Source organism: Saimiri boliviensis, chromosome 4 (assembly GCF_048565385.1).
Source record: "Saimiri boliviensis isolate mSaiBol1 chromosome 4, mSaiBol1.pri, whole genome shotgun sequence".
Taxonomy (NCBI): Eukaryota; Metazoa; Chordata; class Mammalia; order Primates; family Cebidae; genus Saimiri; species Saimiri boliviensis.
The window spans coordinates 3,868,164-3,884,517 of NC_133452.1; the positions used below are offsets into that span (position 1 = coordinate 3,868,164).

The following is a 16,354-nucleotide window of genomic DNA, read 5'->3' on the forward strand; positions in this document are numbered from 1 at the left end:
ATACCTCACCATGGGCAATAGAGTAAGACTGCCCAGAAAAACCCCAAAAATGTGGATTGCTTTAGGAGTCAGGATTTCCTGTGGGGGCTCTGACTCCCCTGTGATGGAAAGCCCCTCATCAGGGCATCCCTGAGCATTCCTGTGGCCCATCTACCCCTCCTCACTCCCTTCCCTGCCTCCTTCCCCACCCGCACAGTCACAGGTGCTCCGAGGGAGGAGAAGGGACCTAGAAGGGGTGGCCTCTCCTCTCGTCCTGGATCGGAAGGGAGTGCTGGAGGAGCCAGGATTTCCTTTTGGAGCTAGCAGCTGCCCCCTTCTCTGCCCACCCAGGGTTGGCCTAGGAGTGGAGCCTATGCAGGACACTGAGCATGATGTAGAGAGGATGGGGGTGGGGCTGGTTTGCAGAAGAGCAGGGTGGAGGCGGGAGGGATCCCGTGGCCGCAGAGTGGGTGGAGAATCCTCATTTAATGTCCAAGTCATTCCAGATTCCCGTTTAGTTCAGGGGAATTCACAGCATTCTTCGTGTTGTTTGCAAAGCAGAGAGTCCAAGAAGTGAGAAGGGAAAGACAGTGATTCTAAACAAGATGATATACAGAATTTAGTGACGTGTCTTTTCATGGGGCCCAGCACCTCATACCCCTCATGCACAGTCTCAGGGGTGTCCCTACGGCTTAGTTACGCCATCCGTGGGGCACTTCCTATGAAAAGCTGGTTGCTCTGAGGGTGATCGTGGACTGGAATGAGCTGATGGGCAAAGGTACAACGTTGTGGCACATTTGGGATTTTCATGCTGTTACGCATCTTTCTGTAAAAGTGCCATTTATGTGCCATCAGGTCTCACCGTCTTTTTCAAGTTACAGAAAGAATCAAACCTTCTTAAGCAAAGTTGGCAATTTGTTGGCTCATACCATTGAATAGAGAGATCGTTTCTGGTGGGTCTGAATCCCAGGGTCCGGAACTGTCAGCAGGACACTGAATGTCTTGTCCTCCTCGCTCAACTCCATTCTAAGGCAGGCACGTTTGCAAGGCAGAGCAAGCACAAACCCCAGACTTAGGTCATGCGCCAGGCTGGCCATCCCAGGACAAGGGGGCTGACAGCTCTGCAGGAGCCCTGCTAGGGTGGTTCTCCCAGTGGTGGGGAGATGGGGTGGGCGACGTCATTCCCACCTGGACACCATGGCACTAGTGTCCCACAGAAAGAAAGTGCTGGCCGAGAGGCGGAAGGGCTGCGGGGTGCAACCTGCACCCAGGCTCACCATACAAATGGGGACGAAAATGGCAAAGACAAGTAGCAAAGTCAGCTGTAGAAACTGCATTCCCACCGTTTAGTAACCACCGTCCAGCTGGGGACGTGAAACAAGGACAAAGAGACACACGGTCCTCACACGGTTCTCAGCTCGTTAAACGGATCGTTCGTCGGCGGTGTTGGAGGACGGAGACGGTGTCGTCGGAGGTGAGAAGCAGCACCTGTGGGGCAGAGCGTTGTCTCACGGCGGAATTGCTGGGCCGCTTTTCTCAGGGCACACGGGGAGGAGCCCACCCTGAAGCTGTGTGCGGCTGCTGACTCACGGCAGCCGAGGCCCACGTGGGCATCTCCCGTGAGCCTTCTCGCTGCATGTGGATGGTGATTCCAATCCTCTGTCTTCTGACCTGCAGTCATTCGTAGGGGTAAAGATTTCATTTGAATTCTGGCTTCTTCCTTTATCTCTTACATTTCAGTGGGTATGAGCCAAGGAACAGCACAGAATACAAACGTAGAAGGAAAAAGCCAAAGGAGGAAGGAGGAAATGAAAATTTGGCCTCTGCAGTGTTGAATGTGTAGCAGTAAGAATAGCTGCTGTCTCTGTTCTCAGCGCCGCTAAAACCACGTTGCTAAGTAAAATCTTCAGTTTCCCTCCAAACCGTGCTGACCAAAAGAGGCTTGGGAAGAAGAAAGTCCTCCTAGACGTACGTGTTTCTGGGTTTAAGCCCTGGGACCGAGCATGACTGAAATTTTAAATAGGTGTTTGCTAGTGTATTACAGATGAAGATGAAATCCACACGTTAAAGTATCTGGAGTGAGCCTCTTCCATCGACTAGAGCCAAGAGTCACCTGAATGCATTTGTATGCTCATCAGTGACGTGCAGCTCAGAAGATGAATGCTGTACATTTGGAGCTTAAGAGAGTGTCTTTCTTTCCGTTGAGGTTTGAGGTTGGTGATGGGAACACCATCACTTCCTTTGGCTAAATTTTAAAAGTTGCACAAAAGTCGCAGGTTCCTTTCTTCTGCAGGCTTTCACTGAAGGGCTTTCTGAACGCGAAAGAAACTCCTCCAGTTACTTAGAACTATGTGGAGATTAATGTTTAGAAACAAAAAGCTCACGGGCTTGGTGAGTGCGGTCGTGATGTCTTGCTAATGAAGTTGCTTACTGTAAATGTGTTTGCGACTTACAGGGCTTCTTTCCGTTTTCACAGGGCAAAAGTGACTTGACTACCCCCGAGGCAAAGGCAGCTGCATCCGCAGAGGTAAGAAGCATTCCCGTGGGTTCCTTTTTCTCTACGGTCATGTGAGTTACATATTTTTTTTAAGTTAAACTTGAAGTCTTTTTCAATGTATTGAGTTGTTTCACACTGCCAGAGTCCAGCAAGGCGAACTATGGAGAGCTTTTAGAGGGCTGGACTGCTCCACAGGAAGACGTGAGTTTTTTGACATCCTGTGGGAAACCCGAGTGCTTTGTGCAGTAATGTCCTTGTACAGCAGCGGCTGCCTTGTGGGCTGAGCTGAGGATGTCCTACTGCCATGCATTATGATTTGAGTTTGATTCTGAATCTGTGAATCACTTTATGTGCAGAATTCCTTTTAAGACTATGATGCGCCTTCATAATAAGCTGGAATTACCAGCAGCAGAAGCGAGCCATGGCTGTGAGGCCAACGAGGGGCGCGGAGGCTTCCCGGGCTGTGTCTGCTGTCGGGGTTTGCAGGTTGGTAGCCGACCGGCCTTCAGGCTCAAGTGTGTATGGTTCAGGTTCTCAGCAATAGCTTTTCTAGGAATTAGGACTGAAGTAGGTGACTTTAGATGGTGGTAGATTTCTCCTCTGTCAAGCATCTATCTGGTTTTAACACCTTTATAAGTAAGACATCTTTAAAGATAGTTTAATGGCTATTTTTGATGTGTTGGGCTCCAACGCGCAGGTGAAATGCAGTAAGTGGGTAATGACGCCACGTGCAGCTGTGACGCTGCCATGAGACTGATCATTCTCGGGGCTGTGCCTCTGCAGGGGTCGTGGCCGGCTGGCGGGCCTGAACCTTGCTGGTGCCAAACGGGTCATTGGAACTTGGTTTCTGGTTGAGTTTATGTTCATCTCCGCTGAGACCTTAAACCACCCTGTGGTTCATATGAAACAAAAATATTCCTGATTTTCTGGCAGCTTTCCTGAAGCTAAAAAGCAAAAATACAATAATAATAAGATTTAAAATGTCTTCTGAGAGCAGCATGCGCTCTGCCACAGGAGCCTTGCTGGGCAGTTGGTGCCCCAAGAGCTGCCAGGGAGGGCACTGCACAAGTCCCTGACAGGAGCAGCTGAGTCCTACCGGCTTTAGGGGGCCCCAAATCCTGGAGGAGAGGTTCCTACTGCATTCCATCGCAAACAATGCTTGGCACTTGAATGCCACTGTCTCACTTGTTACATGCTCGGGGCAGCCCCGTCTGGGTCTGAACAGAGTTTGTGTGAAGTGAGTTTCCTTATTAGACGTGGAACTTGTGCGGTGAACGGTGACCATGCAAAAATGACAAATGGGCACATGGAATGTCCAGCTGGCTCTATTTCAGCTAAGGGGTTAGGCACATGCCTGGATCCCGGTTTGCATTACACGCTAACTTCCGTCAACTCAGCAAGCGCGGTCTGCTGGGGTGGGAGGAACAGTCTTCTGCTCCTGTCTCATAGTCTCGTGTCAGTCTGGTCCATAATCTGTTCAAGAAAAAAAGAGTCAAGCTGTAGTTGGTGATTCTTAGTGAAACTTGATGTGGCTTTATGCAGATGTGTGGCGAACTGTGTTTCTTGGCAAATGAAAAGTTTTATTATTATGTCTGTCATCCCAGTCCACACCCAACCTGGCCGCTCCATATAAAAATGGTGAGTTCCAGTAGTGGGTGTTTCTCCTCTCTTGGGCCAGGGCTACAAGCCTGGGTCTGGTGGGCAGTGCACATTGAGTTCAGGGCGGTGGTGCGGTGTGGGTGCCCTTGGAGAGTCGTTCCTTCCTAATTCAACAGCCAGGCCTGGATTGGCATTAACCATAGGTGCCATAGTTGTAATTGGACGGAGTTCCAAGGAGACCAGCTGTTTCTGCCAGGATGCTGTGTCCGGTCACACCCTAGGGTCAAAGCATGGGAGAACCCCGGGAGCCATGTGCCCACAGCGTCTCTGTGGGCTGAGGGCCAGTAATCCCCTCCACCGCCTTGAGTCCTGGAGCAGGTTAAATGCCTGGCAGTGTTTCCACATTCACCGAGAATTTGATAGGCAGGAATCCCGCATGTTCAAGATAAAACATGCAAATTAGACCTCAGGCAGATGACCGGGGAGCAGCCCAGAAGTCTGACAAGGGAGGAAGGCAGCAGTGATTGCAAAGCGGAGCCTTTAACTCTCCCTCTGCTGGTCTTTCTGTTTTTTTTTGTTTTTTTTTTTTTTTTTTTTTTTTTTTTTTGCTGTTGTTATTGTTTTTTGTTTTTTAAGTTTTTTCCTCTCTCCTTCCCTACCCACCTGTCTCTGCACATATTTTTTAAAAGACTACAAAAGTTGATCTTCAACAGGTTGTTATACCAGGTTAGAGGATTCCAGGGTCTCTTGCTGAAACTCCTAACACAGACTGAGCCTCTGAGGCAGAAGTAGGTGCCCCTGCCACATGGCTAAGGAACATCTGGCCGCTCGCCAGGACGGTCCCAGAGCATGGGTGGTGCTGGCACCAAAGCCAGCATCTGTCGCGGATTTGCCTGACAACACGTGCGGGAAGCCTCCAGCTTCACAGCTAGCTGCGGCTTCTTTCTCCATCATGACTCCACTCTTCTTTAGTTGGCTTTATAAACATGAATTTTAGAAAAGAGGAGACAAAGGAGGCTCAGATTCCAAGGGCAGGATGTTTTCTTTTGTCCACACCCAACCTCAACCAGAACGGAGGGAGCTCGTCCAGGGCCTCGGCTGCCCGCTGACAGCCTCTCTGGGTTTCCTCCTCCATCTTCCCTTTTCTGACGGCTTTGAAGTGAGCACACGTGCCCTGTTTTATAGAGCTGCATTGATCCGTCATCTATCGATTGGGTGGGACTTGAACAAAGAAAATGTAACACTGCCTCAGATTTCCTGCTATCAGAAGGACAGAAATGTAAGCACTCGTATCACGGTGCCGCGGTGGCCCAGGTAGCGATTTCACACGTGGGGACGCAGGCCGACTCCACAGTCATTGAACCATAAAACCCCCAAGGCTCATGCCCTAACAGGGAGAGCATGTTCTGGCTTGGTTAGCAATCCATGTATACACTCTGTGGCGACTGGCTGCCCAACACCAGGTTGTGTGTGTGTGTGTGTGTGTGTGTGTGTGTGTGTGCGCGTGTGTGTGTGTGTATGCATGTGTGTATGTGTGTGTGCAGGGGAAGTATTGTTTTTAGTTCTTAATAATTTGGGAAACAATGTGTTCTTTTGTCAAGTACCTTTATATGCAAATAAAATAATGAGGTGACCCAAACTCAGTCCTTTGCAAAGCAACGTAGGGAGCTGCAGTGCAGGGCTAAGCCCGGAACATCATGGACGCCCAGCACATTCTGGCCGGATGTTCTTCCTTCCCGGATCTCTTTGAGGCTTGCTGGCAAGTGGAGCCCAGTCTGAAGGGTTCCTTGGTGACAGCAGCAGCCCTTAGCTGAGTCACAACATTAACTTTCCGGCCCGGATCCTGAAGGGAGCACGAGCTGGCTTCTTCTTCTATTTGGTCTTCCTCTAGCCACGCTTTCACCTCGACCACATTGATCCGGGCCACGCTGATCCACGCAGCCTTTTTGGTCTTGGCTGGAAGGGTAACTTTTCTGTTTTCCCCTGTCTTTTTCATCAAATCGTTCCGTGCCTTGCAAGCTGAAGTGTGTGAGACGGTAGTCGCGGGTGTATTTTGCTTTTTGATGGAGTTGATCATCAAACTCCATCAAAAGGGAGGGGAGGGATGGGCTACATTAAAAACTGGGCAGAGTCTAGGGAATAAAATACAAAAGTCTGGTTCTTCAGTCTGTTTTTAGAGACAAAAATTCCACTGTGGAGCTGGCTGTGCATGCTGACAGCTGAGCCCTTCATCTTTGCTAGGGCAGCTCCCAGGTAAGGAAGGGACCTCATTCACTCTCACGGCGGTGAGTCAGTGCAGACTGCTGGGGGCAGCAGGGTTTGAGGGTGGGAGGCATGTTCCTCGGGCTTGTAAACAAAGTGGAGGGAGGAGAGGCACGTTAGGCCCACAGAGGCACGCAGCGGGCTGCAGACACTGTGGGGCTAGTGGGGTGCTGAGGGAAGCTTCTGGAACAGGGGTGGCAGCAGATGGAGACACCTGCAGCTACAAAGGAACGCCTTGCAACCTCTGCAGCCTGCAATCTCTGTGCTCCTCTGTGTTCCATCCCCAAACAACCACTGCAGAGACAAATTCCCTTTCATTCCTGTGGTTTCTTGATTCACTGGGTGGGCTTCCAAAATCTGTGCACTGCACTTAGCAGAAAATAGTGGTGTCATCAGAGTTAGAGCTTGAGCTAGAAAAATCCTTCGATGGAGGTCATACTTAAAAATGTCTTTTTGGGACAGCTGGAGAAAAATCAAACATTAATTTTAGGGAAAAAAGTAGATCCAATGTTTTATCATATTCAGCTATAGCCCACCTCCTGACTCCCCATAGAAACAGGCAAGATTTTTAGAAAAAGTTTGAAAGGAAAACACACATGCACACAAATCCAAAAAGTACCAAGACTTTTCATTAAGTTCTAGGATTTTATGTAATTTTTACTTTCTCCATGTTTTTCTACAATTTCCAAATAAATCTATATTGCTAGTACAATAATTATATTTGAAAATTAAATTAATTTAAGTTATAGGCTTTAAGGCTTTACTTATTCTAAAAAAAATTAAATAGCACTATGCTCATTGGTTGATGATACAGTACAGATTTAAGTTATTCAGTGTATGATGGGTTTAGTAATGTGGATAAGTCTTGTATCTCAGGCAATTTCACCAATTAAAGGTATCCTGTATTCAGTGACATGGAAAGAAGTATTTAATCCATTAATTGAACGAGTCACCGCAACTTACCAATGCAACCCGAAAGATATCGTGATAATTATACTCGTAGGCTACCCAAAGGGGAAGTTTTGTTTGGAATCTGTAATTCACCCTGAGAGTTTCTCATCTCACAATCACAGCCATTATGACATTGACCTTCAGTGAACTCGAAAGTGTTTTGTTGGTAACAGGCTGGAGGACTGTGTCACCGTGAAGGGAGGTATACTCAACCTCCTTTCCCCTGTTCAGAAGAGCTGGTAGTCATGGGGTGCCTGCCATTGCCCCAGCCAATTTTTCATTATCTCTATTTCTTTATATTACTAGTATTACTGTTAGTATTGCCATTTTACAGATGAGGAGATGAAGCCCAAAACAAATGAAGTAAATCACTCACTCATGCATCTAAAGTGTGATCCTTAGCCCCATGTCTTTGAAAAAAGTAAGATGCTCTTTGAATTCTCTTATTTAAATGCCAGATCCACATCTTACACCTTCTATACCACTTTAAGCCAGTACTTTCTAAATCATGGGCTCAGAAAATAAGAGCTATAGAGAATTATGGTTATCCTTTTTAATCCACTAAAAGTTAAAGTCATGATCTTGTTCTTACTGCAGGATTTATCCAGCCTCTATGTGTTGGTGGGCACTGCGCCCGTCCCTGAGCTGCGATGCAATAAGGAACTTATTTCACCCAACACTAAGTGGGCAGCAGGGATCCTGCAGGTGGGAGCAGGTGTGGGGGCCACGGCTAAGGAGGGCTGGCTGTGCTCATGGCCGTGGGCCATCCCCATGCATCCCAGAGCCTCCTCTACTTGAGGGCCGGCGTGCTGGGCGTACCTGCTGACCTGCAGCCCTGGTGACATCTGGGAGCTTCTCATGGCACTCAGCTTTGTGGGCCCAGCATCAGGAGCACTGTTTACGAGACCAGAGATGCCACACACACTACCCATGCTGGCTGGCCATGTGGAGGCTCACTCCAGGGCTGTGGGCTCTCTTCCTGTGGCCTAATTTGTGGGTCCTTTGCTCAGTGGGGAGAAAGCCCCAGGCAGGAGCTGAGAGACCCAGGTGGGGTCGTTCCAGGGCTGTTTGGTCCTGGGAAGGTCATGCCACCTCCGTGGCGGACGTTGAGAGGACAGAACTTGGCAGAGATATGTCAAGGCTGTGGAAGTGTTTTGTCGTTCTTGCATATGTTTGTTGACACATATGAACACACACACATGTTGTGTAGTGTGTACAAAAGACGTGGCATGGAACTGTGGCATGTGTTTACACTGGTGCTTGCAGGGATGTAGGCGTCACTGCGGTGGCCGCTCTCCAAGTGCCCGTGGCACGCCTTCCTCACATTGTCAGGGGTTGTGGGCTCACGGCTGCGGACTCCTTCTGGTTTGTTTTCACAGCGTGATGGCACCCGGCTGAGTCCTGGGGAAGCGCAGCCACACTCAGGGTGGTCAGGGACCTGACCCCTCAGGTGACAGGGACCTGACCTCTGCCCGACCCCCTGATTCCTGACTCACTCTGCTTCCCCACCTAGGCCTGGGGGCTTGGCTTCCTCCCGCCTTCCTGCACCCACCCCCCCTCTGTCTCACTGGCCTGATTTCGCTCCTTAGGCTCCACTGAGCCGCCTTGTAAGGAGAGAAACGTGGGCCGCGTGCTGTTTGATCCGATCCCATGTTCCAGCACCTCCTTGGGGATTGCTGTCCTTGATACCCTCCTTTGGGGAGCGCCCTGCTCCTCGGCCACGCTGGGGCACAGCCTCCCACTCTCCCTCTTCACACATCTCCTGGTGTCCTTCCCTCTGCCCATCACTAAAATATCCCTGGCCTTAAATGATCCTGACTGCACCGTGGAGGGCGGTCCCAGAGCTCTTCCCTGCTGTGAGCTGGGGCTCGGCCTCCTTTCTCCCACCCTCCCACTCACGGCCTCCCCAGTGGGCGTGGAGCCTCAGCATGGCATGGTCCTCAGAGCGGGCAGCGACGCAGGGCACAGGGCACTCAGAAGCCCCACGCGTGTCCATTCTTCACGCCCATGACTCCTGAAACACTCCGCATTCATTCCAGCTGAACAACAGGAACCCTAACAGAGGCTGCTTCAGAGCAGGTCATGGAGAGTGCTGTGTCCGCCACACAATTTAGTATTTGGTGGCAGACACAGACAAGGCTGGTCATGCCGTCATGGATCCGAAAACCATCTTTAAAGGACAGCGGGGTGCACCCCTGTTTCTCGAGGCACACGGACAGGTGCAGCTCTGGTTTCTCTGGCATCGTTTGCAGTTGCTTAGTACCTTGGGCCTCTGGGGACTTGATCGGTAACAGCGGACTAACAAGGTCATGGAGGTTCATCTGCGTGGTGCCTTACTGCTTATAAAACGCCTTTTCTCAATGCTCTTGTCTGTACAGGAAGGAGGTAAAGAAATTGACAGCTCTTTCTTAATTAACTTTCTGTTTCCAAGGTTGTTCCTGCCAGGGAGTCCAGGGTTCCCTGCCTTGCTCCTGTTTTTGCTTTACTTTTCTTTGGTAGATCCTTCTAGAATACTCACTATGTTCTGAGCACCTTACAGTATGAACGAATTCGACCCTCACAACCAGATGAAGCAGCCACTGTCATTGCTGCGCTCTCCCATTCTGCAGATGAGAACATGGAGGCAATGAATTGTACCAGGTGCCAGGGCCAAGGGGTGGGGTCGGCATCTGAACCAAGCCGTGTGGCTTTGGAGTCTTAACTGTGATTCTGCGATGGTGACATTTGTTGAACTCAAAGGTAATTTACTCTTGCAATTTATTTTGTGGAAATAACATTTTTCCACTTTCTTAATGTCACCCTTTAATGACTCCAGAAGAATTTAAACTTATTCTTGGCCTTGCTTTCTCCATGCTAAGAGAATGCTGTCTAATGGGCTTTGGCTAAGCCTGGAAATCGGAACCTATACAGCAAGAAATGTGATTCCTTCTATGGCCCTGACACTGCAGCTGGGATTTCTGAGTCACTGGGTCCCAGACATTTTTAATATAATCTCTCTGTCCCAAATATAATAACAGTAAATCACAGGACCCCCCCCCCCGCATAGTAGCTGTATATTTGTTATTCATGCATTGAGGAGACCACATGAACCCACCATGCCTTCCAAATAATTCTGAACTTTATTCATTATGGTCATATTGATGCTTGCAGCTGTGACCGCAGAAGCACGTGAAACCGTTTCTTTGGCTTACGGAAAGTCACCTGTGTACCTGTGTTTCCACCTGCGCTCTGCACGGGCCTCGGTCCCCACCGGCCTGGAATCTCGTGGTGGAAAGCTCAGGGCCGCAGCTTGCTCCCTTTTCCTTGTTGGCTCTTGAAAGTCGGGGCAGAAGTGCAGGTCATTTCCTGGGAGTGGATGGAATGAGAAGGTGCTGTTCCTTCTCCGTGGAGCTGTTGATTTATTTACCTGTGAACTGGGAGTGAACAGGACTTTCACGTGAGGCTGAGTGAGTCTCTCAAGGACCACAGTGCACAGCAGGGTGTAGCCATGGTGCCAGCTTACAGCCAGGTGCGAGATCCTGAGTGATTTGAAACCAGCTCTGTAAGGGAAAATGAGGCCAGTTTCTCAAGGTACTTTCACCTAAGAACACGACTTTACACCCTCCATGTGCTGGGGACCACACCAACTGCTATGGGGGAATTTGAACGTCATGTTCCCTCTGCTCTTTAACATGCACACACATACCCATGCATAGACATACAAACATACACGCACACTGTATGCACACACATGCATAGACACACAAACACACATGCACACTGCATGCAAACACACACATATAGACATACAAACATACACACCGCATGCACATACACATGCACATAGACAAACACACATGCACACTGCATGCACACACACATGCACACAGACATACACACTGCATGCACATAGACATACAAACACACACACTGCATGCACACATGCACATAGACACAAGCACACACACTACATGCACACACACATGCACATAGACATACGACCACACCCTGCATGCACACACAGATGCGCATAGACATACAAACACATGCACACTTCATGTACACACACATGCACATAGACACACACACTGCATGTGCACACACATATGCACAGACATATACACACACTGCACATAGATATACACACATGCACACAAACATGCACATAGATATGTGAGCACACACTACATACACACACATACACATAAACATACAAACATGCATACAGCCTGCATGCACACACACATGCCCATAGGCATACAAACACACACACACTGCACACACCCATGCACATAGACCTAAAAACACATGCACACATTGCATGCACACACACATGCACATGTACAAACACGCACACACACGTGCATAGACATACAAGCACACACACTGCATGCACACACACATGCAGATAGCCATACAAACATGCACTCTGCATACACACACAAATGTGCGTAGACATATGAGCACACACACTGCACACACACATGCACAAGATACACAAACACACATGCACACACATGCATAGGCATACAAATACACTGCATAGACACACATACACATAGACATACAAACGCACACACTGCATGCACACTCATATGCACAAAGACATACAAACACACATGCACACTGCATGCACACTCATGCACATAGACATACACATGTATGCATATTGCATGCACACACATACATACACATAGACATACAGATGTATACATGCTGCATACATGCACACTGCGCACATACACACATGCATACTGTACGCACACACATATATATAGACATACAGATGCATGCACGCTGCACACACACATGCACATAGACACACACATACTACATACACATGCACATGTACATAGACACAAACACATATGCTGCATGAACATACACATGCACATAGATACACAGACACACACATGCACACTGCATGCACACACACATGCAGACCGATTGCCTTTAGGGTGCTGAGGTTGAGCCAACATGGCTAGATGGTAAAGAGCGACGGAGATTTGGTTTTGAGTCTCAGGGAGAATGTGGTAAAATGTGGGGAGACTGAGGGAAGGGGGGACGCGTGGGTGTCGCTGTCCTAGCGCCTGGGCTGTGTGGCCTCTTTAGGCCTCAGTTTCCTTTGGGTGACACCAGTACCTAAGGTTTCTACCACTTGTCTTGGTCCAGATGGGACAGACCGTGTAGCTCTGTGGTGACACCAGGCCCTTCATGTGATACTTCCCACTCCTGTCTGTGTGATTTCTTTCCCATGAGGACACTGGCAGAGCTATCCTCAGCCACATTGTCGGAGGTCCAGGGGCTGGGAGCTCCCCTCCCCGGGCTCTTGGTTCTCACTGTGAGGCTGGGGTGCAGGGGATAGCTGGCACCCTCCACACTGCCTCAGACACGAGGAGATGCTTCCCTTACACTCCATTCCCAACGGGGAGGACGCAGCCCTCCGATCTCCCTGGGGCCCAGGACGGGGAAAGCTGCAGCACACTTAGAGCGATGTCTTCAACACAAGGGTGATGTCACCGCCTGATCCTCCCTGGGACCAGAGATGTGGAAGTGAACAGCTGGGTTTTTCAGTGGAAGACACACAGTATCGCTCCTGGGCTGAGACACTGCTGGTCTCATGGAAACACGAAACAGAGGCTTTCTGCTGCATGGTGCTTGTTTATTCCTTGGGCTACCTGGTGTGAGCATTTGGGTTGTGCGGCTGGAAGATGGAGGCTCACATGACAACAGTAGCAATGCTTTCAAAGCCGGAGACAATCAATAGTGACGGCTGCTTTTCACCAATTAGCCAGAGACCTTTTCAGGATAATGCCTTTAAAAATGTATTTGGTAGATGAGTAAGCCAAGGTGGTTATGATGATTTCCCATGGCATAAAATAAGAGGTGGCCAGGTGTGGTGGCTCATGCCTGTAATCCCAGCACTTTGGGAGGCTGAGGCAAGTGGATCACTGGAGGTCAGGAGTTTGAGACCAGTCCGGCCAACGTGTTGAAATCCTGTCTCTACTAAAAATACAAAAATTAGCCAGGCGTGGTGGTGCGTGCCTGTCATCCCAGGTACTTGGGAGGCTAGAGCACGAGAATTGCTTGAACCTGGGAGGCGGAGTTTGCAGCGAGCCGATATCACGCCACTGCACTCCAGCCTGGGCCACAGAGTGAGACTAGGTCTCGAAACTAAAAATAAAAATAAAAGGCAATTTCTTGCCATTATCACCATGACAACATTCAGTTCAAAACTCTTATCCACCTGCAATTTAAATGCCATTAAACATGAAAGGTTTCTACTGCAAACCCACAAGCTCTCACATGACCACCATTTACCCAGGGACCAAAGCCCTGATCTGTTTTGCTAGTGTACTTTCAGAAGTACCAAGTCCTGGAAAATTACTTTTTAATTCTTATGGCAGTTTGGATTGAATTGCTTTTAAGATCACTGAAAATACAGATACCAAAAACCAATGCTTGTGGGTGAGGATTATTCGGTCCCTTTGCCTCTCCGCTTCCCCATCCAATTCTCTTTTCCTCAACTCAGTATCCATGCACGCTGCCATCAGCTTGGAAACGGGAAGAGGGCTTGCCAGTGAGCAGGCTATTTCAAGCGATTCCAGCAAAATGTGTGGTGCAGGAAAGATGAGCATTTTTGGCCAAGGCATTTGCAAGCTTTCCCGTGGCTTGCGCTAATCTAACCTATGCTAGTTTCTGTTGCCAGGAACAATAGAACAGACCGAAGTCTTCACAGTCTAAAACCAGACCGTGATGGCACGGTGCTCGCGCCCTCTGCGATGATCTTGTCACCCTGACGTTCAGTAGGCAGCTTTGGTGAGTTCATTTTTGATCTAGTTCAATTCCTTTGCTTAACTCCTGGGTTTTTCCCTTTGGGGATTAGACTAGCTCAATATACCCTTAAAAGAAGATGTTTACACAGCTTCTTAAGAAGCCTTTTTTCATTTTACTCTGTGTGCAAAATAACCTGAGAAAATATTTGTTCACGAAAACGAGCCCACCTTCCTCTCTCCAAATCGCCATTCCTGGGTGCCACTGATTTGCTTGAGCTGGGAACATTTCCCCACAGGAGCGACACATCTCTGCCAAGCAATTGAGTGAGTTACAGAGAGCGGAAAGAAACCTTCCATTTTTATTCCTGTGCATTTGAAACAAATCCAGGGCCTCAGCACCGCACCCTCAAACAAAAATTTAGTAAAAGATTCCAAATCTCAAGCCTGAAAACTATTTATTTTAAAATTAAAACAAAATTTTTATGAAGGGTCACAGAGTCAAGTTTTAAGGAAAATATTTCATGTTGTTCTCCTTCGACACTCAGAAATCCCGTGCAGTGGGGCTTAACAAGGCGCAGCGCAGAGTCGGCCGCTGGGCCAGTGCAGCCACGTCTGCCGTAGGAGCTGAGGCTGCCGCTGCCGGTCGACGGCGTGAGAAGATGCCACCTGCCCGTTTCCAGGAAGCAGGAGTGCTTATTTCTGTGAAAGACTGCACATATATTTTAAGATCCAGCATTTTCAAAGAGGTGAAATACGGATGTGGGTTCATTTTAGGGAAAAGAAATAGAACTGGAATTGTTTTAAAGCTGCTGATACTTTGACAAAAAAGAGACGTCCAGGCTGAGACACACCAGCAAGTACTGAGACCCAGATGAAATAACATGGCTGAAGGTTGGTGAGACCAGAAAGAGCCTTCGTTTCTATTAATCTCCCTGTATTATTATTTTGCGCCGGCAAAAGTAGCAAAAGGTCATTGAGAAATTTTGGGAGACAGAGGCATTTTCTTCTGTTGCCGTAACTTGGCCTATGAACAAACCGTGCTCTCTTCTCAAAGTGACAGCTCAGAAGTGTGACCCTTCTGCTTAGAATGTCATGTATGCCAGCTGCTCCAGAATGGAAAAATGTGTCTATAACGGCAGATGCATGGCACATGTTTCTAAACATTTTATATTGTAGGTTCTTAATAACAAAACTTTAGTTCCTATAGTGGAAAGTAGAGTTCATAAAAATGAGAGCTTAGAATGTCCCTCTGTGGGGCTGACCACAGCTCTCTTCAGTTGTTATTTACTTAAAGTATGTGCCTGTCTGTGTAGCCCCCACACACATGCACACACACTGGCACTCACATGCACACACACACACACACACACACACACTCATACAATAATGCAACATTTATCTGGATATGGATAAATGAGTCTCCATCAGTCCTGCATTCGAGGGAAAGAACGTTCTCCGTGTGTGCGCTGGAAGCCACAGAGTGGATGAAAGGCTGTTTTGATAGAACCTGTTTTCTGAAATAGCAACCACCTGAGAAAAGACAATTGTACTTCAACTATTTTTGTCTGATTGGGAGGGAAATATTCTTTATCTCAGTGTCTTGGAGTAAGGAAGGGGTGGACAGGGCCCCCTCTCTCAGCACTGAACTGCCCTAAATCAAGGTAATTTCTATCCATTTCAGCCTGGAATTTCCTCTTACCTTTGATTTCTTCTTGTCACGTCCTGTGTTTTTACAGCAGTTTATTTCCACACCTGCATCCTCAGCCATGGTCTCTGTTGTCTGTCACCTCAAAGGCGATTGTCGGTTGGTAGATGTCTTCTGTTGCATCTGTAGTTTTCAGAGGAGGCTGTTTATGCATTAACAAGAAGCTACAGCAATAAACAAAGGAAACTCTCCACCAGTGTCCTGGGTCTGACTCTGAACCTGCCACCTGCACTCAGCGGCTGCCAATCACATGGAGCCCTCAGCACCTCTGGGGACACCAAGGCAGGGCTCCATGGCAAGTGACAGCAAGAAAGGGCTGATGTTCTGGAAACGTGGGAACTCAGTCTTGATCAGGAAAGCAAAGTAAATGTTTACGTTAGCCAGAGGGACATACTCTGAGTTAGCCGGGGAGGAGGTTGGAGAGAGAGAGAGAGATAGAGAGAGAGAGAGAGAGAGAGAGAGAGAGAGTGTGTGTGTGTGTGTGTGTGTGTGTGTGTGTGTGCACCTGCCTGTCTCTGGCGTGGAAGCATCATTTGAAGGGGTAATACAAGGGTGATGCCATCCTGCACCCTCCATGAGCATTCGTTGACCCAGCGCCACCCAAAG

General features: G+C 48.6%; 1 protein-coding gene across 3 annotated transcripts in view; it reads left to right on the forward strand.

Annotated features, from left to right (window-relative positions):
• The window catches only part of RPS6KA2 (ribosomal protein S6 kinase A2), a 450,029-nt gene that overhangs the window by 83,988 nt on the left and 349,687 nt on the right, over nucleotides 1–16,354 (forward strand). For 2 of the 3 annotated variants that reach the window (XM_074397157.1, XM_039467500.2), the window contains exon 3: nucleotides 2,456–2,506. In XM_074397157.1, coding sequence (XP_074253258.1) covers nucleotides 2,456–2,506 — 51 coding nt within the window. Of the gene's footprint in view, nucleotides 1–2,220; nucleotides 2,371–2,455; nucleotides 2,507–16,354 lie in introns of those variants that run through there. The other variant, XM_074397159.1, reaches the window with a different exon arrangement.